General features: G+C 42.8%; 1 protein-coding gene across 1 annotated transcript in view; it reads left to right on the top strand.

Moving 5' to 3' along the window:
• Positions 1-27,380, top strand: part of cemip2 (cell migration inducing hyaluronidase 2) — an 80,191-nt gene that overhangs the window by 21,269 nt on the left and 31,542 nt on the right. The window contains exons 5-15 of the mRNA XM_029677628.2: positions 2,142-2,311; positions 4,756-4,944; positions 6,057-6,226; positions 9,814-10,023; positions 15,497-15,702; positions 16,736-16,805; positions 18,325-18,453; positions 19,950-20,038; positions 23,730-23,861; positions 24,254-24,289; positions 24,392-24,547. Coding sequence (XP_029533488.1) covers positions 2,142-2,311; positions 4,756-4,944; positions 6,057-6,226; positions 9,814-10,023; positions 15,497-15,702; positions 16,736-16,805; positions 18,325-18,453; positions 19,950-20,038; positions 23,730-23,861; positions 24,254-24,289; positions 24,392-24,547 — 1,557 coding nt within the window. The remainder of the gene's footprint in view (positions 1-2,141; positions 2,312-4,755; positions 4,945-6,056; positions 6,227-9,813; positions 10,024-15,496; positions 15,703-16,735; positions 16,806-18,324; positions 18,454-19,949; positions 20,039-23,729; positions 23,862-24,253; positions 24,290-24,391; positions 24,548-27,380) is intronic.

The following is a 27,380-nucleotide window of genomic DNA, read 5'->3' on the forward strand; positions in this document are numbered from 1 at the left end:
GCAGGGAATTTTTACTAGGATTAAATGTCAGCAATTGTAACAAAACAAAGTTTTTAAATGTATTTGGCTAAGGTGTATGTAAGCCTCTGACTTCATCTGTATGTATATATTTACGCTCAACTTCATCCTCATTAGTCAGTAGTTTTGTTTTGTCAATTGTAGTGTGTTCAGGTGTGTTGGAATCACATAGTAATTGGCCACACCTTAATTGTTTTTTTGTGTCTTGAAAGGTGGTCTGTTTCAACAGTGGGGGAAAAAATGCTTGGAAGAGGTGAAGCCAATTTGATTATTTAAACGGTCATTCCGACGTCTTTATTGACCTTACAGCATTTACTGCGATGCGGCCTTTTCAGAAGTTAGGGCATTCGTACCTCTTGTGCTTCGCAGAGCTGTTGTCAAGGAAGTGAGTTTGTGTTTATTCAGGACGTACCGCTTCCACCTACCGTCAAGGCGGAGCTATATGGAGTCCATCGCATTGTTAAAACATTTGGGAGGCACACGGCGATGCGGTACAGAGCTTGATTTGGCGTTCGGAGGCTTTGCAATTGCATCACACCCTCTGTACGGAGCCCCCGGATCACATTGCCAGATCAAGTATAAATAGGCTTGTAGTGATGCTATTTGCTCTGCAGAAAGTATTTTGTTGCTTTAATAACCTTTTTGCGTGGTCTGTATTTGAACCTCTTGAATTTTGACCATTTGTATCAGTCCAGTGATTCTTTTAACCTCTAGATGTGCACAGGGTGAGGCCAGCTCTGTCACACTGGGCTTGGACACACTTTTTAAACGCGTTCTTCCCTTTTTGGTTGTGTCAAAAGCTAAAGATGGGGCATCTGTAAAGAGGCTTCCTCCTTAGCGAAATGGGTCTCTAACACTATACTTGAAGCATGCTGGTATTTACATTTACATTTAAGTCATTTAGCAGACGCTCTTATCCAGAGCGACTTACAAATTGGTGCGTTCACCTTAAGACATCCAGTGGAACAGCCACTTTACAATAGTGCATCTAAATCTTTTAAGGGGGGTGAGAAGGATTACTTTATCCTATCCTAGGTATTCCTGAAAGAGGTGGGGTTTCAGGTGTCTCCGGAAGGTGGTGATTGACTCCGCTGTCCTGGCGTCGTGAGGGAGTTTGTTCCACCATTGGGGGCCAGAGCAGCGAACAGTTTTGACTGGGCTCCCTTTTCCTCAGTGGTAGGGAGGTGAGCAGGCCAGAGGTGGATGAACGCAGTGCCCTTGTTTGGGTGTAGGGCCTGATCAGAGCCTGGAGGTACTGAGGTGCATCCCCTCACAGCTCCGTAAAGCACCATGGTCTTGTAGCGGATGCGAGCTTCAACTGGAAGCCAGTGGAGAGAGCGGAGGAGCGGGGTGACGTGAGAGAACTTGGGAAGGTTGAACACCAGACGGGCTGCGGCGTTCTGGATGAGTTGTAGGGTATAATTGATTGAATTTTGACCATTTGTATCAGTCCAGTGATTCTTTTAACCTCTAGATGTGCACAGGGTGAGGCCAGCTCTGTCACACTGGGCTTGGACACACTTTTTAAACGCGTATAATACATTATGATGCAGTTATGCGTTGTAAGATTTGTCATGAGTATGTATAACCCACTTATAATTTCTTATAGTCAGTCATCCTTATAATTTTATGTATGGAGAGACATAGCATAACAATAAACCTTGTTATAAGACAATACAAAGGCTCAAGCCATAGTATTATACTCTCTCTCTCTCTCTCTCTTTCTCTCGTGTCTCTCTGTATCTCTCTCGTGTCTCTCTCTCTCTCGTCTCTCTCGTCTCTCTCTCTCTCTTGTGTCTCTCTCTCGTGTCTCTCGTGTCACTCTCTCTCGTCTCTCGTGTGTCTCTCTCTCGTCTCTCTCTCGTCTCTCTCTCCTCTCTCTCTTGTGTCTCTCTGTCTATCTCTCTCTCTTGTGTCTCTCTGTCTCTCTCTCTCTCGTGTCTCTCGTGTCACTCTCTCTCTCGTCTCTCTCTCTCTTGTGTGTCTTTCTCTCTCTCTGTCTTTCTCTCGTGTCTGTCTCTCTCATCTCCCTCTCTCTCGTGTGTCTCTCTCTCTCTCGTCTCTCATGTCTCTCGTGTCTCTCATGTCTCTCTCATCTCTCTCTCTCGTGTCTCTGTCCATAGGCAGGCCTGGGCCTTGGTATCTGTGATTGGTGGAGGGAACGGCTCGTGTTCAGAAGCCGTGCGGGAACATGAGAACCATGACACAGGAGGGAAGGCGCTGGCCCACCAGAACTTCACCACTGTGGACGGGGTCGGCTTCTCTGTCACAGCCTACAGCGAATGGAAGAACGGTGCGTCATAACCAGTTCGGCTCACACTTTTTAAAGCCTGCTGGTATAATGGTTTATAACTTCTTACAAGCATGTATGAGCCTCACTGCCTGGTATGGCAACTGCTCGGCCTCCAACCGCAAGGCACTACAGAGGGTAGTGCGAACAGCCCAGTTCATCACTGGGTCCAAGCTTCTTGCCATCCAGGACCTCTATACCAGGCGGTGTCAGAGGAAGGCCCTAAAAATGGGCAAAGACTCCAGCCACCCTAGTCATAGACTGTGCTCTCTTCTACCACATGGCATGCGGTACTGGACCGCCAAGTCTAGGTCCAAGAGGCTTCTAAACAGCTTCTACACCCAAGGCTAAAGACACCTTAACAGCTAATCAAATGGCTACCCACACTATTTGTATTGACCCCTCCCAACACGTTTTTACACTGCTTTTACGCTCTGTTTATTATCTATGCATAGTTACTTTACCTCTACCTACATGTACATATTACCTCAATTACCTTTATCTAACCTGTGCCTATATTTAGCTATTTAAATTTTTATTTTATTTTTTTACTTCAGTTTCTTTTAGTAAATACACTAACAACTGCATTGTTAGATATGGGCTTGTAAATAAGTATTTCACCTGTTGTATTCGACGCATGTGACAAATAAAATTATATTTTTTACATTTTTTATTTGAAAATCATGAGGGCGTTAATATGGAGTTGGTCCCCCTTTGCTGCTATAACAGCCTCCACCCTTCTGAAAAGGCTTTCCACTACTTGGAACATGGTTGCAAGTGCTTTAGTGAGGTTGGGCATTGATGTTGGGCGATTAGGCCTGGCTTGCAGTCATCCTAAAGGTGTTCGACGGGGATGTGGCCAGGGCTATGTGCAGGCTAGTGAAGTTCTTCCACACAGATCTCGACAACCATTTCTGTATGGACCTCGCTTTTTGCACATGGGCATTTTCAGGCTGAAACAAGAAAGGGCCTTCCCCAAACTGTTGCCACAAAGTTGGAAGCACAGAATCATCTATAATGCCATTGTATGCTGTAGCGTTAAGATTTTCCTTCACTGGAATTAATGGGCCTAGCCCGAACCATGAAAAACAGCCCAAGACTATTATTCCTCCTCAAACAAACTTTACACCGGTCTATATAAGATTCCACAGTTGACGGTGCATGTCAGAGCAAAAATCAAGCAATGAGGTCGAAGAAATTGTCTGTAGAGCCCCAAGACAGAACTGTCGAGGCACAGATCTGGCGAAGAGTACCAAAATATTTCTGCAGCGTTGAAGGTCCCCAAGAACACAGTGGCCTCCATCAATCTTAAATGGAAGAAGTTTGGAACCAAGAAGACTCATTCTAGAGCTGGTTGCCCGGCCAAACTGAGCAATCGGGGGGGGGGGAGAAGTCCCTTGGTCAGGGAGGTGACCAAGAACCTGATGGTCACTCTGACAGAGCTCCAGAATACCTCTGTGGAGATGGGGAAACCTTCCAGAAGGACAACCATCTCTGCAGCACTCCACCAATCAGACCTTTATGGTAGAGTGGCTAGACTGAAGCCTCAGTAAAAGGCACATGACAGCCTGCTTGGGGTTTGCCAAAAGGCACCTAAAGACCCTCAGACCATCAGAAACAAGATTCTCTGGTCTGATGAAACCAAGATTCACCTCTTTGGCCTGAAGGCCAAGTGTCATGTCTGGAGAAAACCTGGCACCATCCCTACGGTGAAGCATGGTGGTGGCAGCATTATGCTGTTGGGGGGGGGATTCAGCAGCAGGGACTGGGAGACCAGTCAGGATCGAGGGAAAGATGACTGGAGCAAAGTACAGAGAGATCCTTGATGAACGCCCCAGTCTCAGGTCCTGAGCAGGTTAAGGTTCACCTTCCAACAGGACAATAACCCTAAGCACACAGCCAAGACAACGCAAGAGTGGCTTTGGGACAAGTCTCGTAATGTCCTTGTGGCCCAGCCAGAGTCCGGACTTGAACCCGAGCGAACATCTCTGGAGAGACCAGAAAATAGCTGTGCAGCGATGCTCACCATCCAACCTGACAGAGCTTGAGAGGATCTGCAGAGAAGAATGGGAGGAACCCAAATACAGGTGTGCCAAGCTTGTAGCGTCATAAGGAGACTCAAGGCTGTAATCGCTGCCAAAGGTGCTTCAACAAAGTACTGAGTAAAGGGTCTGAATACTTATGTAAATGTAATATTTTTGTTTTTTTATCTTTAATAAATTAGCAAACATTTCAATGTAGATTGATGAGGGGAATTTTAGAATAAGGATGTAATGTAACAAAATGTGGAAAAAGTCAAGGTGTCTGAATACTTTCCGAAGGCACATTTTTGATTTAAATATGACTTTTCGTGACTCTAGATCCTGTTCCTGCCATTAGTTCTTTGATATGCAGTAGAAAACCGCTTATGCAACGGATCTTATACCACCTATTCTTTGGTCTTCCAGGTTTTCCCATATCTGGCTTCCAGGTTGATGCTGTGGACCAGGTTGTCCTGAACCTGCAAGATGATGTAAGCACTTGGCAACCTGGGAACCAGGTTGTGGTTGCCAGTACTGACTACTCCATGCATCAGGCAGAGGAGTTTACCCTCCTCCCATGCCCGAGCTGCACCAGCAGACAGGTCAGAGTTCAAGGTGAGCGAAAACGAAAGGGGTGTTTGTACATTCATGGGCGCTTTCATGAATGCTCATATTGAGTATTACTGCTGTGATTTATTATTTTTTTTAGATGTAGAATCTTAATTTGAGCCGGTTTGCTACAGCAGGAAAATAATCCTGCAGCAACAGGAAATGTGAATTATTATGTGGACGTTTTTCTAGTAGTTGATACATTTTTTCGTAAGGGAAAGTCAAGTCTGGAAATTACAAACTTCAGCCTTTTTAAACCTCAACTACGCTACAAGTTTAAAATGTCCTGTATTGCAGGACTACGCTACAAGTTTTTCTGCAACACTGTGTGATCAAATTAAGAGCCAATATCTGTATGATTATAAAAATAATCAGAATTATTTCTATATTCTGAGCATTTTTTTTTTTCATTTCACATCTTCTATATATGGCCCTTGGGAAAAGACGGGGACAGTACTTGTTTTTTTCTCCATCAGGGGATGGTGCTGCTGAATTATATATTTCACTCCCTCCCTCCTTCCTTCCCCCTGTTTTCTGCTGTGTGTGTGAGGATGCCAGTCCTGTTTATAAACTGTCCATGGTGTCACAAGCCCAGCGAGCAAAACTGGTTGCAATTACGCCATGGTCAGATTGTATATCGTAGAATTGAATTAGTGTTTTTAGCAATAGCAGGTTTTGTTACCAGAGAACCAGTTTCCAGCATGTGTTTGTGTGTGTGTGTGTGTGTGTGTGTGTGTGTGTGTGTGTGTGTGTGTGTGTGTGTGTGTGTGTGTGCACACAAATGAGGTTGGCACTGGCAGCAGTTGGCTGCTCATATTGGGAGACAATAATGGCAAACCGACAGTCTCAACTCTTTATCTTAGAGTTGGACTTCATGTTTAGAAGGAGAGGTGCAGAAGTTGTTCTGTTTGGGATTAAAGTCACTCTCCCGGCCCAATTAAATATGCAGACCTACTGTATCATGGCAATCATATATTTGGCTGACTGTTGTTAATATGAACACCTTAGACATATATTTAAGTGTTTACATACAGCAAATAATTGTTGCTTTTACTGATATGACACTGGTACATGCTATAAAAAAAAGTATGTGTTTTCTTCACCCCCCGCACCCCCAGGGAGGCCCCAGTTTGGCCATGTGGGGGAGATTGTGGACGGGGTGGACATGCGGGCAGAGGTAGCAATGCTCAGCAGGAACATACTCATCTATGGGGAGATGGAAAACGCCTGCTATGGAAACAACTGGTGCCAGTTCTTTGACCACGACACGTACGGCGGACACATTAAGGTGTGTGTCTGAGTGCTTATGTACCTGTGTGTAACTGTGAGTATAGGGTCTGTGTTGAATCTTCGGCCTGCCTGCCCTGTGCATTTCAGCCGGAGTTCATCTGCTTATTTAATTCCATTCAGTCTGGTGTAATCATGTTGAAACTTCCCATATTGCTGTGGCAGAGGGTCATTGGAGCATACAGCAGGCACTGATGAGTGAGGCCATTCTGCATTCACACATGATCTGCCACAGCAGGGAGATGTTGATTCGGCACCAAATGGAATAAAACAGACTGAAACAGGGAGGGACTGTTTCAGTCTGTTTTCATTTCTGGTTGCAATTATAATTTTTTGGTTTTCCGTTGTATGCCCTAATGAACACAACCCACGCACCACTCAGAGAGAGCCCTGGAGAACAACTCTCCCTACTCTTAATGTTTTGTGTTTAGTATTGTACTCTTTATTTCATCCAACCCCCCCCGGGCTGAACACTAACACAACTCAGACTGACGTATACACTTCCTTATTCATACACTCCTCCCTCACACACATTATCTTTGTCCGTGTTGCATAAGCAAAATATTTGCCCTGTATAATGTGTTACGTACATAATTTTTTCTGATGAATACATACAGTTGAAGTCAGAGGTTTACATAAGTTTACATATAGCCAAATACATTTAAACTCAGTTTTTCACAATTCCTGACATTTAATCCTAGTAAAATGTCCCTGTCTTAGGTCAGTTAGGATCACCACTTGTGTGAATGTCAGTTAGGATCACCACTTGTGTGAATGTGAAATGCCAGAATAATAGTAGAGAGAATGATTTATTTCAGCTTTTATTTCTTTCATCACATTCCCAGTGGGTCAGTTTACATATTAGTATAGAAGGAGCCAATTAGTATTTGGTAGCATTATCTTTAAATTGTTTAACTTGGGTCAAATGTTTCTGGGAGCCTTCCACAAGCTTCCCACAATAAGTTGGGTGAATTTTGGCCCATTCTTCCTGACAGAGCTGGTGTAACTGAGTCAGGTTTGTAGGCCTCCTTGCTCGCGCACGCTTTTTCAGTTCTGCCCAAAACATTTCTATAGGATGGAGGTCAGGGCTTTGTGATGGCCACTCCAATACCTTGACTTTGTTGTCCTTAAGCCATTTTGCCACAACTTTGAAAGTATGCTTGGGGTCATTGTCCATTTGGAAGATCCATTTGCGACCAAGCTTTAACTTCCTGACTGATGTCTTGAGATGTTGCTTCAATATATCCACATAATTTTCCTTCCTCATGTTACCATCTATTTTGTGAAGTGCACCCCCACAACATGATGCTGCCACCCTCCTGCTTGACGGTTGGGATGGTGTTCTTCAGCTTGCAAGCATCCCCCTTTTTCCTCCAAACATAACAATGGTCAATATGGCTGAACAGTTCTATTTTTGTTTTATCAGACCAGAGGACATTTCTCCAAAAGTACCCTCTTTGTCTCCATGCACGGTTGCAAACCATAGTCTGGCTTTTTTATGGTGGTTTTGGAGCAGTGGCTTCTTCCTTGCTGAGTGGCCTTTCAGGTTATGTCGATATAGGACTCGTTTTACTGTGGATATGGATACTTTTGTACCTGTTTCCTCCAGCATCTTCACAAGATCCTTTGCTGTTGTTCCGGGATTGATTAGCACTTTTCGCACCAAAGTACGTTCATCTCTAGGAGACAGAACACGCCTTTCTGAGGTCTTGGCTGATTTATTTTGATTTTCCCATGATGTCAAGTAAAAAGGCACCGAGTTTGAAGGTAGGCATTGAAATACATCCACAGGTATTCCTCCAATTGACTCAAATGATGTAATTTATCAGAAGCTTCTAAAGCCATGACATAATTTTCTGGAATTTTCCAAGCTTTTTAAAGGCACAGTCAATTTAGTGTATGTAAACTTCTGACCCACTAGAATTGTGATACAGTGAGTTATAAGTGAAATAATCTGTCTGTAAACAATTGTTGGAAAAATTACTTGTGTCATGCACAAAGTAGATGTCCTAACTGACTTTCCAAAACTATAGTTTGTTAACAATACATTTGTGGAGTGGTTGAAAAAACAGTTTTAATGACTCCAAACTAAGTGTATGTAAACTTCTGACTTCAACTGTAATAACATGCATGTTTTTCCATTCTTCAACAGATGTCAATTGTAACTGTAAAATATAGCAATCAATAGATCAATACTATCATAATAGTACCAGTCAAAGGTTTGGACACACCTACTCATTCCAGTTTTTTAAAAATATATATTTTAAAACTATTTTCTAAATTGAGGTAGTCACCTGGAATCCATTTCAATTAACAGGTGTGCCTTGTTAAATAGTAGAATTTCTTTCCTTAATGCAATTGTGTTGTTAAAGGTAGGGGTGGTCTACAGAAGATAGCCATATTATGGCGAGAACAGCTCTAATAAGTATAGAGAAACGACAGTCCATAATTACTTTAAGACATGAAGGTCAGTCAATCCGGAACATTTCAAGAACTTTGAAAGTTTCTTCAAGTGCAGTCACAAAAACCATCAAGTGCTATGATGAAACTGGCTCTCATGAGGACCGCCACAGAAATTGAAGAGCCAGAGTTACCTCTGCTGCAGAGGATAAGTTCATTAGAGTTACCAGCCTCAGAAATTGGCAGTCCAACTAAATGCTTCACAGAGTTCAAGTAACATACACATCTCAACATCAACTGTTCAGAGGAGACTGCGTGAATCAGGCCTTCATGGTCGAATTGCTGCAAAGAAAACACTACTAAAGGACACCAAGAAAAAGAGACTTGCTTGGGCTAAGAAACACGAGCAATGGACCAATTGACCAGTGATAATCTAAATGCCCAAATTTGTGAGATGTGAGATTTTTGGTTCCAACAGCCGTGTCTTTGTGAGATGCTGAGTAGGTGAATGGATGATCTCTGGATATGTGGTTCCCACTGTGAAGCATGGAGGAGGAGGTGTGATGGCGTGGGGGTGCTTTGCTGGTGACACTGTCAGTGATTTATTTAGAATTCAAGGCACACTTAACCAGCATGGCTACCACATCATTCTGCGGTCATACCCCTTCCCATCTGGTTTGCGCTTAGTGGGACAATCATTTGTTTTTCAACAGGACAATGACCCAAAACACACCTCCAGGCTTTTTATGGGCTATTTGACCAAGGAGAGTGATGGAGTGCTGCATTAGATGACCTGGCCTCCACAATCACCTCAACCCAATTGAGATGGTTTGGGATGAGTTGGACCGCAGAGTAAAGGAAAAGCAGCCAACAAGTGCTCAGCATGTGTGGGAACTCCTTCAAGACTGTTGGAAAAGCATTCCAGGTTAAGCTGTTTGAGAGAATGCCAAGAGTGTGAAAAGGGTGGCTACTTTGAAGAATCTAAAATATAAAAAGATACTTTTTTAGTTCCAAATGTGGCATTTCATAGTTTTGATGTCTTCTATTATTCTACAATTTTGAAAATAGTATATATAAGCAAAACCCTTGAATTGGTAGGTGTATCCAAACTTGTGTGTGTGTAAACATAATATGATACACAGAGAAATGTACTCTTCGCGCTCTCTCCTCTATCCCATTTCTCCTCAGATATTTGGGAATTTTACCTCGGTGCACCTGTCCCACGTGGAGTTGAGGAACATGGGGCAGCAGAAGAAGGGCCGCTACCCAGTCCACTTCCACCGCTGTGGGGACGTGGACGGACGAGGGGGCTACCGGGAACCAACCTACGTGGACGGCCTTTCCATCCACCACTCTTTCTCCCGCTGCATTACCATCCACGCCACCAACGGCCTGCTGGTCAGTGTGTGTGCACGTACACTACTGTTCAAAAGTTTGGGGTCACTTAGAAATGTCCTTGTTTTTTAAATAAAAGCACTTTTTTGGGGGTCAATTTTACAATGGCATCAAATTGATCAGAAATACAGTGTTAATGTTGTGAATGACTATTGTAGCTGGAAACAGCAGATTTTTAATAGGATATCTACTTTTATCAGCAACCATCACTCTTGTGTTCCAATTGCACGTTGTGTTAGCTAATCGAAGTTTATCATTTTAACAAGGCTAATTGATCATTATAAAACCCTTTTGCAATTATGTTAGCACAGCTGAAAACTGTTGTGCTGATTAAAGAAGCAATTACAACTGGCCTTCTTTGGACTAGTTGAGTATCTGGAGCATCAGCATTTGTGGGTTCGATTACATGCTCAAAATGGCCAGAAACAAATAACTCAAACTGGCTAATAAAAATAAAATATTAAGATGGGCAAAAGAACACAGACGCTAAACAGAGGAACTCTGCCTAGAAGGTCAGCGTCCCGGAGTCGCCTCTTCACTGTTGACGTTGAGACTGGTGTTTTGCGGGTACTATTTAATGAAGAATAAGCCCAGTTTTATTGCTTCTTTAATAAGCACAGCAGTTTTCAGCTGTGCTAACATAATCGCAAAATGGATTTCTAATGATCAATTAGCATTTTAAAATGATAAAATTAGCTAACACAATGTGCCATTGGAACACAGGAGTGATGGTTGCTGATAATGGGACTCTGTACGCCTATGTAGATATTCCATAAAAAATGTGCAGTTTCCAGCTACGATAGTCATTTACAACATTAACAATGTCTACACTGTATTTCTGATCAATTTGATGTTATTTTAAGGGACAAAAAATGTGCTTTCCTTTTAAAAACAAGTGTTTTTCTAAGGGACCCCAAACTTTTGAACGGTAGTGTATTATAATAATAATAATACATAGGATTTTTATAGTGCTTTTCTAAAATCCGAAGACTGTGTGTGTGTTTTAGGGATGGGCACGGTTATTTGAATATCCGAACGGACGTTAGTATGCAATTACTTGGGAGAGTATTCATTGTTTTTAATAGCCTAGGCCTAGTTTTATGACTTTTTTTATGAGTGCACCCCATAAAGACACACCGGTAGCCTACACACGTTTCACATGTGAAGCTTGTTGTTATGTCGGTCAATCAAAATGGCGCTACATTGAGGCTCCATGTGTAACAAGTAAAGTGGGAGATTTCTAATCAATGCAGAGCTGAATTAAAATGGCGGAATTAAATTGACTAAATGAGGAGAAGGCTACAATGGTCAACCAACAAGGTAGGCTGTTGTTTCATATGAAAGGAGTTGTTTTAGACAAGGACTGGTAGCGCAGCAAAATAGCCTCAATTAGCATTTCTACTTTAGCCAGCTAACCTAGCTGGCACAGCTCTCCCGCTGTGTCTCTCTGTCTCTCCCCCTCTGTGTGTGTCTCTCTGTCTCCGTCTCTCTGTCTGTCCCTCTGTCTGTCTCTCTCGGTCTCTATCTTTCTCTGTCTCTGTCTGTCTGTGTGTCTCTTCTCTCTTTCTGGCTTTCACTCCTCTCGTGTTTGTCTGTGCCACTCACACACACACACACACACACACATACTTTTTTCACATAGGATTTACAGAATCTTGCCTGTAAAACATTGTGGGCAATGTTTATATGACCACTTACAAGCAGGCCCATTTTACCACATTCTTTACCACATTCCTGCATATGCCTTTTATCCCTTCCGTGCACATGCCGGTGATGAGTGTTAGCAGTGATGTGCAGATGTGGTTGGTCTTCTATTTGAATTAATCCATTGAATTTAAACCTTCAAAAATGAATCTATTATTAATTAGTTTAGGCAGGTCCTAAGAAACACATTTTATTATATTTTCAAATGAACATAATAGCTTGTTTTGAGTTTAATTAGGTCTATGTCACAGGTCTGTGCAGCCTGCAACACTACCCCTTTAAGTCTTTTTACCTTTCTGGCTGTTCGAAGACAGTTTGAAATTTCACCTACATGTTTTGTGCTCTTGTAGGAAGCAGTAACTCCCAATTTGCTAACCTATATCTATCTATAACTGGGCAAATAACTCACTAACTAGCAAAGAATTTCGACAAATGTGCACACGCATTGCTCGGGTGAAAGACCGCTCATGCCCCTCCCCCCCAATAGAACTCTACTTAATTTCACTCTGGCTCTGCCTACAACAAAATCACAGACTCCTTCTTGAAAAGTTAGATCTGCTTTGGTTTGTTGCATTGAAAAGGGGCTGATATAATGTTGATTCGATCACAGAAAAAACGTTAATATATATACAGTGGGGAGAACAAGTATTTGATACACTGCCAATTTTGCAGGTTTTCCTACTTACAAAGCATTTAGAGGTCTGTAATTCTTCTCATAGGTACACTTCAACTGTGAGAGACGGAATCTAAAACAAAAATCCAGAAAATCACATTGTATGATTTTTAAGTAATTTTATTGCATGACATACGTATTTGATCACCTACCAACCAGTAAGAATTCCGGCTCTCACAGTCCTGTTAGTTTTTCTTTAAGAAGCCTTTGTTCTCCACTCATTACCTGTATTAACTGCACCTGTTTGAACTCGTTACCTGTATAAAAGACACCTGTCCACACACTCAATCAAACAGACTCCAACCTCTCCACAATGGCCAAGACTAGAGAGCTGTGTAAGGACATCAGGGATAAAATTGTAGACCTGCACAAGGCTGGGATGGGCTACAGGACAATAGGCAAGCAGCTTGGTGAGAAGTCAACTGTTGGTGCAAATATTAGAAAATGGAAGAAGTTCAAGATGACGGTCAATCACCCTTGGTGTGGGGCTCCATACAAGATCTCCCTGTTCACTCATGACTGCATGGCCAGGCACAACTCTAACACCATCATCAAGTTTGCCGATGACACAACAGTGGTAGGGCTGATTACCTTGAACGATGAGACAGCCTATAGGGAGGAGGTCAGAGACCTGACCGTGTGGTGCCAGGACAACAACCTCTCCCTCAATGTGATCAAGACAAAGGAGATGATTGTGGACCACAGGAAAAGGAGGACCGAGCACGCCCCCATTGTCATCGACAGGGCTGCAGTGGAGCAGGTTGAGAGCTTCAAGTTCCAACAAACCATCATGGTCCAAACACACCAAGACAGTTGTGAAGAGGGCTGCTCCATTGAGAGCATGGTTGCCTCACTGCCTGGTATGGCAACTGCTCGGCCTCCGACCGCAAGGCACTATAGAGGGTAGTGCGTACGGCCTAGTTCATCACTGGGGCCAAGCTTCCTGCCATCCAGGACCTCTATACCAGGCGGATTCAGAGGAAAGCCCTAAAAATTAGCAATGACTCCAGCCACCCTAGTCATAGACTGTTCTCTCTGCTACTGCACGGCAAGCAGTACCGGAGCGCCAAGTCTAGGTCCAAAAGACAGCTTCTACCCCCAAGCCATAAGACTCCTGAACCTCTAATCAAATGGCAGACAATTTGCATTGCCCCCCCCCCCCCCCCCTCTTTTATGCTGCTGGTACTCTGTTTATTATCTATGCAAAGTCACTTTAACTCTACCTACACGTACATATTACCTCGACTACCCGGTGCCCCCGCACATTGACTCTGTACCGGTACCCCCTGTATATAGCCTTGCTATTGTGATTTTACTGCTCTTCTTTAGTAATTATTTGTTACTGTTTATTTTCTACTTAACACTTATTTATTTGATTAAAACGGCATTCTTGGTTAAGGGCTTGTAAGCTCTACACCTGTTGTATTCGGCGCATGTGACAAATACAAATTGATTTAATATAACAGAATATAATGCAAATAATATTTTTTCTACACTTGTGTCACGGGAATGTGTGGAACCGCTGTCATATAAACTGGCTCTAACCAGAATAGAAAGAGGAGTGGGAGTCCCTGGTGCACCACTGTGCAAGAGGACAAGTACATTAGAGTGTCTAGTTTGAGAAACGGACGCCTTACAAGTCCTCAACTGGCAGCTTCATTACATAGTACCCGCAAAACACCAGTCTTAACATCAACGGTGAAGAGGCGACTTCGGGATGCTGGCCTTCTAGGTAGTGTTCCTCTGTCCAGTGTCTTGTGTTCTTTTGCCCGTCTTAATCTTTTCTTTTTATTGGCCAGTCTGAGATATGGCCTTGTCTTTGCAACTCTACCTAGAAGTCCAGCATCGCAGAGTCGCCTCTTCACTGTTGACGTTTAGACGGGTGTTTTGCGGGTACTATGTAATTTGGTTGTGTGGGAAAAATATTATTTGTATTTTATTATTTCATATTCTTAGCTTATTATAAAATATATGTGTGTTAATTGTGATCAGGGTAGTCTAAGTGTGTCTGGTCTGTTCAATTAACAAAATAACTAGGCCTATTGATTTAATGTGCATGGTGCTGCCAGTAACATAATTAAAGTATGCCTTTCAATTATTTTATTGATCTCATAATGTTTCTTAGGACCTGCCTTTTGTAATGGTATATATTCAATGGATTGAATTAAAATAGATGTCGACCCACGTCTACTCTCACTTCTAAACTTGCCGGCATGTACATGGGAGATATAAAAGGCTCATCTCGACAAAGACATGGTAAAAATGGGACTGTAAGCCTCCCGAGTGCATCACAAAGCTTACTGTGCCACTAGAGATCCTGGTTCGAGTCCAGGCTCTGTCACAGCCGCCCGCGACTGGGAGACCCATGGGGCTGTGCACAATTGTCCCAGCGTCGTCCGAGTTAGGAGACAGTTTGACCGGCAGGGATGTTCTTGTCCCATCGTGCACTAGCGACCACTATGGCGGGCCGGACGCAATGCATCCTGACACGGTCGCCAGGTGTGCGGTGTTTCCTCCAACACATTGGTGCGGCTGGCTTCCGGGTTAAGGGGCGTTGTGTCAAGAAGCAGTGCGGCTTGGCTGAATTGTGTTTCGGAGGAAGCACGGCTCTCGACCTTCGCCTCTCCCGAGTACGTACGGGAGGTGCAGCGATGGGACAAGACTGTAACTACCAATTGGATACCATGAAATTGGGGAGATAATGTATATGTTTTAAATGAATTGGACTACATGAATTGGGTTTTAAACATGAGCAGGTTTCTTTTTACTGGCATCGTACCAGTAAAGGGTATATGAAAGTAAAAAGGGTCCTGCAGTCCAGATATCTGAAAAAAAATGTCATGAATTTATTTGAATAGTGAAAACAATTCAAATGCCCATCTTCTCTGTGTCTGTGTGTGTGTGTGTGTGTGTGTGTGTGTGTGTGTGTGTGACAGAGAACTTGAGGACCATGTGATGCTGGTCTTTAAACAAATTAATCTAAAATGGGTTGATGAAATGAATCGACCAAAATTAAGCTCCAAGCTGATTTCATGCTCTGCTCCAGTAATCTTTTCCTCTTTACTCCCGTCTCTGTAACCTTTCCCAAACATTTCCCAGGTGAAGGACACCGTAGGCTATGACACCCTGGGTCACTGTTTCTTCCTGGAGGATGGGATAGAGCAGAGGAACACGTTCTTCCACAACCTGGGTTTGGTGACCCGACCGGGAACGCTCCTGCCCACCGATCGCAATGAGACCATGTGCACCAGCATCCGAGACAAAGTGTACAAGAACTACACCCCTTCACCGAGCATGGAGTGCAAGTAAGACACAGAAGAGACTTGTCTGGCCACGGATAGAGAGAGTGAACAAGTGACAGAGGGGAATAATAGAGGAACGGAAAGCAAGTGAAGAGGCAGACATTTGAAAAGATAATGGCTCAAAATGAAAGAGTTATAAAGTGGAGGTATACACCGAGTAGACTGACCAGGTGAACGTTATGAGCACTTATGGATGTTACCTGTTAAATCCATTTCAACCAGTGTAGATGCATGGGAGGAGACCCGTTAAAGAAGGTTTTTTTTAAGCCTTGAGACAATTGAGACATGGACTGTGTGTGTGTGTGCCATTCAGAGGGTGATTGGGGCAAGACAAAATAAGTGCCTTTCAACGGGGTATGGTGCCAGGCACACTGGTTTTGAGTGTGTCAAGAACTGCAATACTGGTAGGTTTTTCACACTCAACCGTTTTCTGAGTATATCAAGAATTATCCACCACCTAAAGGACATCCAGCCAACTTGACACAACTGTGGGAAGCATTTGAGTCAACATGGGCCAGCATCCCTGTGGAGCACTTTCGACACCTTGTAGAGTGAATTGAGGCTGTTCTGAGGGCAGAAGGGGGTGCAACTCAATATTCGGAAGGCGTGCGTAATGAGTTAGATGAAGTGTATGTGCGGCTTTATTGGACAGGCCTACCGTGAGAGAAGACAGAGGGATCGTGTCCTCTATGTGAGAGTGATAGGGCTGTGGTAGTCTTGTCCCTGCAATAAGAACCACCCCGCTGCATGGGATGTGTTTCTGGGGGAGGTTGAAAAGGAGGTCAGTTTGGGGAGCAGCAGGCGCTGTATTTGGAGGAGTGTGTATGCCCGCGTGTGAGTTGGCAGACCTGTCCCCGTACAGGATATTTGTGGGAGAGGTGGATTATTCCATGGATAACAGGAGTCAGGGTTCTGCTTCATATTAAATTCATATATCCTGATACTAACAATCACTCACGCCTGGAGACACCTTCTTTAATGCCCCTCCTCCCTGTGTGTGTGTGCGTGTGTCTTGGTGTGCTTGCGTTTGTTCTAGGGCAGTGTCTACGTTTTGGATCGCCAACCCCAATAATAACCTCATAAGCAACGCTGCTGCTGGCTCCCAGGTAAGACTATAATGATGTACGCTAACCCACCAAAGCAACCACTGTTTAATGAATGAATAGCAATTTGCAGGGGACTGATGATGTTTATCTGGTACGGTTGTATTGCTCCCCTCATCTCAGACATCAGTCATTAAAATGTTGATCTAATGGATGATCAGTCCTTGTATCCGTAGCTCCGTCTATGAATTCTAGCGGTTATGTATCTCTAGGCCATCGCTCAGCCGTTTATGGCATTTCGTTTTTTATTTTTTATTAGGAACTGCAGCTTTACGGTTTAGCAACTCATTCGGATATAAAAGTGTGGCTTACCGGTTCATCTCATGTGATCTGGGGAGATATTGTCTTCCTACTCTTACATCAACAGCAATAAATGATGACTTGAACTGGGGGGGGTAAAGTTGAACATCGTTACCCCACTGCTCAAGTTCAGGCACAATTGTGTCAATGTGTAAGCACAGTACTCAATGACAATCTTAGTGCTCAAGGATCATTATTTTTTCCTCACCTCATTGTCAAAGCCACATTATTGTCCCCCACAATGAAATTCAAATGAAATGTTATTTGTCACGTGCCGAATACAACAGTCAGATTATATGCAACGCAGGACACGCTAGATAATATCTAGTAATATCATCAACCATGTGTACTTAACTAGTGATTATGATTGATTGTTTTTTATAAGATAAGTTTAATGCTAGCTAGCAACTTACCTTGGCTTACGGCATTCGCGTAACAGGCAGTGCAACGAGAGAGAGAGACAGGTCGTTATTGCGTTGGACTAGTTAACTGTACGGTTGCAAGATTGGATCCCCCGAGCTGACAAGGTGAAAATCTGTCGTTCTGCCCCTGAACGAGGCAGTTAACCCACCGTTCCTTGGCTGTCATTGAAAATAAGAATGTGTTCTTAACTGACTTGCCTATTTAAATAAAGGTCTAAAAAAATTAAATGGCAAATCGGCGCCCAAAAATACCGATTTCCGATTGTTATGAAAACTTGAAATCGGCCCTAATTAATCGGCCATTCCGATTAATCGGTCGACCTCTACTCTGTTAGTGCCTTGCGGTCGGAGGCTGAGCAGTTGCCATACCAGGCATGGATATGCAACCAATCAGGATGCTCTCGATGGTGCAGCTGTAGTACCTTTTGAGGATCTGAGGACCCATGACAAATCTTTTCAGTCTCCTGAAGGGGAATAGGTTTTGTCGTGCCCTCTTCACGACTGTCTTGGTGTGCTCGGACCGTATTAGTTTGTTGGTGATGTGGACACCAAGGAACTTGAAGCTCTCAACCTGCTCCAGGAGTCACGTGATATCTCAGACACCATTGGCCCGATTTTGACACAACTTGGGTGAATGATGCATCTTGCCAAAGACATCTGACATTTACAAAATTACACTGATTGGCTGAAGGAGGGGGGCGCTGCGTCATTCGTAGGGGACGACATGTTTATTGTTGCCTTGTTTTGTCCTTCTCCTTTTTCTCCCATCTCTGCCACCCCTCCCTCATGTCATCCTAAAGGATGCTGGGATATGGTATGTGTTCCACAGCTCTTCCACAGGGGACTCTCATGGGCTGGTTCCAGAGACCCGGGCAGAGCTGACCCCTCTGGGGATCTTCTACAACAACCGGGTGCACTCCAACTTTAAGGTACCACTCACTGGCAGCACTGTGTGAAAGACAAACACACTGCGGTTCTATGTGGCTTAGCTGGTAAAAGCATGGCGCTAGCAGCGCCACGGTTTTGGTGTTCAATTCCTGCAGGGATCACATATACAGTTGAAGTCGGAAGTTTACATATACCTTAGCCAAATACATTTAAACTCAGTTTTTCACAATTCCTGACATTTAATCCTAGTAAAAATTCCCTGTTTTAGGTCAAACCGTAGTCTGGCTTTTTTATGGCGCTTTTGGAGCAAGGCCTTCTGCCTTGCTGAGCTGCCTTTTCAGGTTATGTCGTAATAGGACTCGTTTTACTGTGGATATAAATACTTTCGTACCTGTTTCCTCCAGCATTTTCACAAGGTCCTTTCCTGTTGTTCTGGGATTGATTTGCACGTTTTGCACCAAAGTACGTTCATCTCTAGGAGACAGAACTCCTTCCTGAGTGGTATGACGACTGCTTGGCCCCATGGTGTTTATACTTGCCTACTATTGTTTGTACATATGAACGTGGTACCTTCAGGCATTTGGAAATTGCTCCCAAGGATGAACCAGACTTGTGGAGGTCTACAATTTTATTTTCTGTGGTCTTGACTGGTATCTTATAATTTTCCCATGATGTCAACAAAGAGGCACTGAGTTTGAAGGTAGGCCTCGAAATACATCCAACTGGACACCTCTAATTGACTCAAATGATGTCAATTAGCCTATCAGAAGCTTCTAAAGCCATGACATTTTCTGGCATTTTCCAAGCTGTTTAAAGGCACAGTCAACTTAGTGTATGTAAACTTCTGACCCACTGGAATGGTGATACACTGAAATAATCTGTCTGTAAACAATTGTTGGTAAAATTACTTGTGTCATGCACAAAGTAGGTGTCTTAACCGACTTGCCAAAACTATAGTTTGTTAACAAGAAATTTGTGGAGTTGTTGAAAAACGAGTTTTAATGACTCTAACCTAAAATGACTCTAACCTAAAACTTCTGACTTCAACTGTACATACTAGTAAGAGCGCTTTCAATTGTCTGATTTCATACAGCTCTTACTCAAAGCCACAAAACTTACACGCTCACACACTTACCTCACTCGCCACATAAGTGTGCACATACAGACATGCACACATTAGCCTTTACAATAGGCCTCTGTTTCTCTGGCTCAATAAATTAGGTCAGGTGAACTGAGAGCCCTTTGTCCACTGACCAGAAGTGCCTGTCTCATAAGGAGTGTGCTTACAGTCTCAAGACTATGCTCCAATTATATACCCCTGCTAATGCTGTCTCGTTGCATTGCATTCACACTTGAACTGCATATACAAACACCCTTAAACCCCAGACATATGCCAATTCACAGAGCTGCTACTGTTATACTCATGTGTAAAACTGACACTATGGGGTGGGGGTTCTGTTTGGCTGACAAACAAATGCATTGTGCCTTTAAGTCCGTACTTGTGACAGTGGTTCCCATACCGGTTTGTGTTACCCAGGCTGGGCTCTTCATTGATAAAGGTGTAAAGACCACCAACGCAAGTGCTGCAGACCCCCGGGAGTACCTATGTCTGGACAACAATGCCAGGTAAGCACAGGTTAAACGACATCATATTTAGAACACACAGCTGAGCAGATTTTACAAAATGGACGAGCTGGTCATGTATTCTCTGTGCTGGCTACACGGACTCGAATTTTGACATGAAAGGATAAACAATTTGGTGTGGTGGAGAGACCATGAAATTCCGCTGGCGCAAAGAGAGAAAACGCACGCATGCGGAATTACACTTTTTTGACATAGTGATATATTAGAGACCTGTTTATTTGTTCAAATGTGAAACTATGCCCTGGTATTACAAGAGACCGGCGCTCCAGGGCTCGAAAGTGCGACAAAATATACTGAACAAAGATATAAACGCAACATGTAAAGTGTTGGTCCTATGTTTCATGAGCTGAAATAAAAGATCCCAGAAATGTTATACAAAAATTATATTTTGTGCAAAAATGTGTTTACATCCCTGTTAGTGAGCATTTCTCCTTTGCCAAGATAATCCACCCACTTGACAGGTGTGGCACATCAAGAAGCTGATTTAACTTCTTGGCGCACCCATCCCGTTAGCGGGATCATTTTCGTCAACATCCTCTGAATTGCAGAGCGCCAAATTCAAATTAAATTACTAAAATATTTCATTTTCATGAAATCACAAGTGCAATATAGTAAAACACAGCTTAGCTTGTTGTTAATCCGCATGGCGTGTCAGATTTTAAAAAGCTTTTTGGCGAAAGCTATCCAAGCGTTTATGTTAGGACATCTCTCTCAGCAGACAAAACATTATAAACAGCTAGCAGCAAAGTAGATTGGTCACAAAAGTCAGAAAGCAATAAAATGATCGCTTACCTTTGATGAGCTTCGGATGTTTGCCCTCATGAGACTCCCAGTTACACAATAAATGTTCCTTTTGTTCCAGAAAGATTATTTTTAAATCCAAAAACCTCCATTTGGTTGGCGCGTTATGTTCAGAAATCCACAGGCTCGAGCGGTCACGACGGGGCAGACGAAAATTCCAAATAGTATCCGTAAAGTTCGTAGAAACATGTCAAACGTTTTTTATAATCAATCCTCAGGTTGTTTTTACAATAAATAATCGATAATATTTCAACCGGACCATAGCTTTTTCAACAGGAATGAGAGAGAAAGCGTCTGCTCCAAGCTGCTCACGCATGCAAAACTCTGCTGGCACCCAGCCATCCAATGACGCGATGTGATCTTTCTCGCTCCATTTTCAGAATAAAAGCCTGAAACTATGTCTAAAGACTGTTCACACCATGTGGAAGCCATAGGGAAAGGAATCTGGTTGATATCCCTTTAAATGAAGGTAAGGCATGCAATGGAACAGAGAGGTTTCAGGAAAAACAGCACTTCCTGGTTGGATTTTCCTCAGGTTTTCACCTGCAATATCAGTTATGTTATACTCAGAAACAATATTTTGACAGTTTTGGAAACTTTAGAGTGTTTTCTATCCTAATCTGACAATTATATGCATATTCTAGATTCTGGGCCTGAGAAATAGGCAGTTTCATTTGGGTACATTTTTCATCTAACATCAAAATACTGCCCCATACACTCAAGAGGTTAAACAACATGATCATTACACAGGTGCACCTTGTTCTGGGGACAATAAAACGCCATTCTGAAATGTGCAATACTGTCACACAACACAATGCCACAGATGTCTCAATTTTGAGCGAGCACACAATTGGCATGCTGACTGCAGGAATGTCCAACAGAGCTGTTGCCAGAGAATTGAATGTTCATTTCTCTACCATAAGGCGCCTCCAACGTCGTTTTATAGAATTAGATTGTATGTTCAACCGGCCTCATAACCGCAGACCATGTGTAACCACGCCAGCCCAGAACCGCCACACCAGGCTTCTTCACTTGCGGGATCATCTGGACCAGCCACCTGGACAATTGATGAAAACCGGTGGAGTATTTCCATTACTATTACTATAAAAATGTAACTTTGATGAAATCACTCATTCAATATACCAAATTAAAGCTACACTTGTTGTGAATCCAGCCAACATGTCAGATTTCAAAAATGCTTTATGGCGACAGCAAACGATGCAAAGAGAGAAAAGCATATTTCAACCCTGCAGGCGCGACACAAAACGCAGAAATAAAAATATAATTCATGCCTTACCTTTGACGAGCATCTTCTTGTGGCACTCCAATATGTCCCAGAAACATCACAAATGGTCCTTTTGTTCAATTCATTCCGTCGATATAAATCCAAAATGTTCATTTATTTGGTGCGTTTGATCCAGAAAAACACTGATTGATGAAAATACAAGTTTTATGCATGGAACTTTAGATACACTTCTCCGTAATGCAACCGCTGTGTCAGATTTCAAAAAAAGCTTTACGGAAAAAGCAAACCATGCAGTTATCTGAGTACAGGGCTCAGAGAACAAATACAAATATCCGCCATGTTGGAGTCAGTTGTCAGAAATAACATTATAAATATTCACTTACCTTTGATGATCATCATCAGAATGCACTCCCAGGAATCCCAGTTCCACAATAAATGTTTGATTTGTTCGATAATATCCATCATTTATGTCCACTTTTGTTAGCGCGTTTGGTAAACAAATCAAAACTCACGAAGCGCGTTCACTAGTTGCAGACAAAATGTCAAAAAGTTCTGTTACAGACCGTTGAAACTTGTAAAACGATGTATGGAATCAATCTTTAGGATGTTTTTAACATACATCTTCAAAAATATTCCAACCGGAGAATTCCTTTGTCTTCAGAAAAGCAAAGGAACGGGAGATACCTCTCATGTGAAATGCATGTGACCAGTGTGCATTTCAGACCCCCTTCATAGTAGAAGCCTCAAACAAGTTTCTAAAGACGGTTGACATCTAGTGGAAGCCTTAGGAAGTGCAACATGACCAATATCCCACTGTAACTTCAATAGGGGCTGAGTTGAAAATCGACCAACCTCAGATTTCCCACTTCCTGGTTGGATTTTTTCTCAGGTTTTTGCCTGCCATATGAGTTCTGTTATACTCACAGACATCATTCAAACAATTTTAGAATCTTCAGAGTGTTTTCTATCCAAATAAACTAATAATATGCATATCTTAGCTTCTAGGCCTAAGTAGCAGGCAGTTTACTCTGTGCACCTTATTCATCCAAGCTAATCAATACTGCCCCCAAGCCATATGCCATCATCATGATTCTTTGTTAAGCAAAATCTTCTGTGTATAAAATTCTAATGATGACGTTAGCTTGTCTACAAATGGTCTGAGGCATTCGTTAGATGAATTAGTCTTTTTTTTGTTAAGATGGTTTTGGGAAACCGTTCAGAGATTTCCGAAGGTTCTTACAATGATCTTAGCCTTAAGATGCTTTTGGGAAACGAGCCCTGTACTGTACTTGGATAGTCTGTACTGGTCTGTACTGTACTTGGATAGTCTGTACGGTACTTGTACTGTAGCCTGGAGGGTCTGGCAGGTTTTTGTTTACAGAGAAAACAAGGCTCCACAGATAGTTTATACTCTGCAGCAGTCTATCCAAATACAAGCCTTGGATTCAACAGATGGAAAATAGCTTAGGCCCTCCTCCAAGACCACTGCCTACGCTGTGTGTGTGTGTGTCTAGGTGAGTTTGTGTGTGTCGTGTTTGTCTGGCTATTTGAAAGAGTGCTGCGTGTTGGAGAGAGATTAAAAGTGTGTGTGTTTCTATACTCATATTACATATGGGTCCATTTCAGGTTCCGTCCACATGAGAATGCAGACCCAAACCGGCCGCGGGTGGCTGCTCTCATCGACACACTCATCGCCTTCAAGAACAATGACCTCGGAGCCTGGATACGTGGCGGTGACATCACCATTCAGAACTCTGGGTGAGTGCTGGGATGTCAACACATTGAGCCCATGATGAATGCACTTACATTCATCATTGTTCATCAATGTCCTGTGCAGAAGTCATATCATGGGTTGTCTCTTAGGTTTGCTGTATGATTGGCACAGAGTTAAGTGTATCAAATGTTACCCAGGAGTTACCGTAGCAACTTGCATTACAATCAGAGGTTAGCGTGCTATGCTAACATGTAAACAAGCAGCCAACTGTGTGTAACCTATCATTGGGCTATGTGTAGCCTATTAGCATGTTGCTAATAGTTCATTTGGTTCCTATTTCTCAGTCCACAAGGCCGTAGATGACAGTGAACCAGTGACTCCTCCATTGCTGGGTTTTCCCCATAATTACTGATGCATTTATTCTCTCTGGTTATAGATTTGCAGACAATGGGGTGGGACTCTCCTTTGCGAGGTATGTACCAATGCTCCTGTGTATGTTTCTACATCTGTGCATACCCCCCCACACACACACATTTGCTCAAAAACATATCCCCTGCCTGTTGTCTTCCGTTAGTGACGGTAGCTACCCTAAGGATGAGGGCTCCAGTCAGGAGGTGACCCAGTCTCTGTTTGTGGGAGAAAGCCGCAACCGCGGCTCCAACGGAGGCCAGAACAAGTACTGGGGCCAGGGAGGAGCAGATGGCAAGATGAGGACACTGCCCAGGAACAGGTGTGTGTGTAATAAAAAACATGGTGTTCGAACGGGGGTGAACAAGTGTGTTGCTCTTGGAAGGGAAGTACTACTTCCTGTAATAGGATGAATGGTTTTGCTGTGTCACTTCCTGTGTTTCCTGTTAAACAATTTACTAGATCCGTGTAGTAAGCCTTATATGACAGGGACTAAAAGGGGGGGAGTCCTGTGTTGGAAATAGAGGTTGACCGATTAATCGGCATAGCCGTTTAATTAGGGCCGATTTCAAGTTTTCATAACAATCGGTAGTCTGCATTTTTGGACGCCGATTATAGAGAGAAATAGTTGACGCGTCATAATAACTACAACCTAAAACTTCTTACCTGGGAATATTGAAGACTCGTGTTAAAAGGAACCACCAGCTTTCATATGTTCTCATGTTCTGAGCAAGGAACTTAAACGTTAGCTTTTTTACGTGGCACATATTGCACTTTTACTTTCTTCTCCAACACTGTGTTTTTGCGTTATTTAAACCAAACTGAACATGTTTCATTATTTATTTGAGACTAAGTAGATAAAATAAGTGTTCATTCAGTATTGTTGTAATTGTCATTATTTTATGTAAATAAATTAATCGGACGATTAATCGGCATCAGCTTTTTTTGGTCCTCCAATAATCGGTATCGGCGTTGAAAAATCATAATTGGTCGACCTCTACTTAGAAATCAATCACCAATAAAAGTCTGAGAAAATGTAAGTCAGTCACGGATGACAGTTGCGCAGGAGCACTCAGATCAGGGACATGGAGCATGCTGTCAGCCACCCAACCACAGTCAGAGAGACGGCCCTCATGGTCGTGTTCATTAAAGGGGCAATACACAGTTGCTACATCAATTTTGGGACTTGAATAATATACAGTGCTTCCAGAAAGTATTCATGCCCATTGACTTATTCCACATTTTGTTGTGTTACAGCCTGAAATCAAAATGGATTAAAAAAAGTTTCCCCCATCTAAAAAAATGTCTTCCCCACGCAATACCCCATAATGACAATGTGAAAACATATACAGTGGGGCAAAAAAATATTTAGTCAGCCACCAATTGTGCAAGTTCTCCCACTTAAAAAGATGAGAGAGGCCTGTAATTTTCATCATAGGTACACTTCAACTATGACAGACAAAATGATGGGAAAAAATCCAGAAAATCACATTGTAGGATTTTTAATGAATTTATTTGCAAATTATGGTGGAAAATAAGTATTTGGTCACCTACAAACAAGCGCGATTTCTGGCTCTCACAGACCTGTAACTTCTTCTTTAAGAGGCTCCTCTGTCCTCCACTCGTTACCTGTATTAATGGCACCTGTTTGAACTTGTTGTCAGTATAAAATACACCTGTCCACAACCTCAAACAGTCACACTCCAAACTCCACTTATGGCCAAGACCAAAGAGCTGTCAAAGGACACCAGAAACAAAATTGTAGACCCGCACCAGGCTGGGAATACTGAATCTGCAATAGGTAAGCAGCTTGGTTTGAAGAAATCAACTGTGGGAGCAATTATTAGAAAATGGAAGACATACAAGACCACTGATAATCTCCCTCGATCTGGGACTCCACGCAAGATCTCACCCGTGGGGTCAAAATGATCACAAGAACGGTGAGCAAAAATCCCAGAACCACACGGGGGGACCTAGTGAATGACCTGCAGAGAGCTGGGATCAAAGTAACAAAGCCTACCATCAGTAACACACTACGCCGCCAGGGACTCAAATCCTGCAGTGCCAGACGTATCCCCCTGCTTAAGCCAGTACATGTCCAGGCCCGTCTGAAGTTTGCTAGAGAGTATTTGGATGATCCAGAAGAAGATTGGGAGAATGTCATATGGTCAGATGAAACCAAAATATAACTTTTTGGTAAAAACTCAACTCGTCGTGTTTGGAGGACAAAGAATGCTGAGTTGCATCCAAAGAACACCATACCTACTGTGAAGCATGGGGGTGGAAACATCATGCTGTGGTGCTGTTTTTCTGCAAAGGGACCAGGACGACTGATCCGTGTAAAGGAAAGAATGAATGGGGCCATGTATCATGAGATTTTGAGTGAAAACCTCCTTCCATCAGCAAGGGCATTGAAGATGAAACGTGGCTGGGTCTTCAGCATGACAATGATCCCAAACACACCGCCCGGGCAACAAAGGAGTGGCTTCGTAAGAAGCATTTCAATGTCCAGGAGTGGCCTAGCCAGTCTCCAGATCTCAACCCCATAGAAAATCTTTGGAGGGAGTTGAAAGTCCGTGTTGTCCAGCAACAGCCCCAAAACATCACTGCTCTAGAGGAGATCTGCATGGAGGAATGGGCCAAAATACCAGCAACAGTGTGTGAAAACCTTGTGAAGATTTACAGAAAACGTTTGACCTCTGTCATTGCCAACAAGTATTGAGATAAACTTTTGTTATTGACCAAATACTTATTTTCCACCATCATTTGCAAATAAATTCATTAAAAATCCTACAATGTGATTTTCTGGATTTTTTTTCCTCATTTTGTCTGCAATAGTTGAAGTGTACCTATGATGAAAATTACAGGCCTCTCTCATCTTTTTAAGTGGGAGAACTTGCACAATTGGTGGCTGGCTAAATACTTTTTTGCCCCACTGTAAACAGTTGAAGTTGGAAGTTTACATACACTTAGGTTGGAGTCATTTAAACTCATTTTTCAACCACACCACAAATTGATAACAAACTATAGTTTTGGCATGTTGGTTAGGACATCTACTTTGTGCATGACACAAGTAATAATTCACTGTATCACAATTCCAGTGAGTCAGAAGTTTACATAAACTAAGTTGACTGTGCCTTTAAACAGCTTGGAAA

Source organism: Oncorhynchus nerka, linkage group LG13, assembly GCF_034236695.1.
Source record: "Oncorhynchus nerka isolate Pitt River linkage group LG13, Oner_Uvic_2.0, whole genome shotgun sequence".
Classification (NCBI taxonomy): Eukaryota; Metazoa; Chordata; class Actinopteri; order Salmoniformes; family Salmonidae; genus Oncorhynchus; species Oncorhynchus nerka.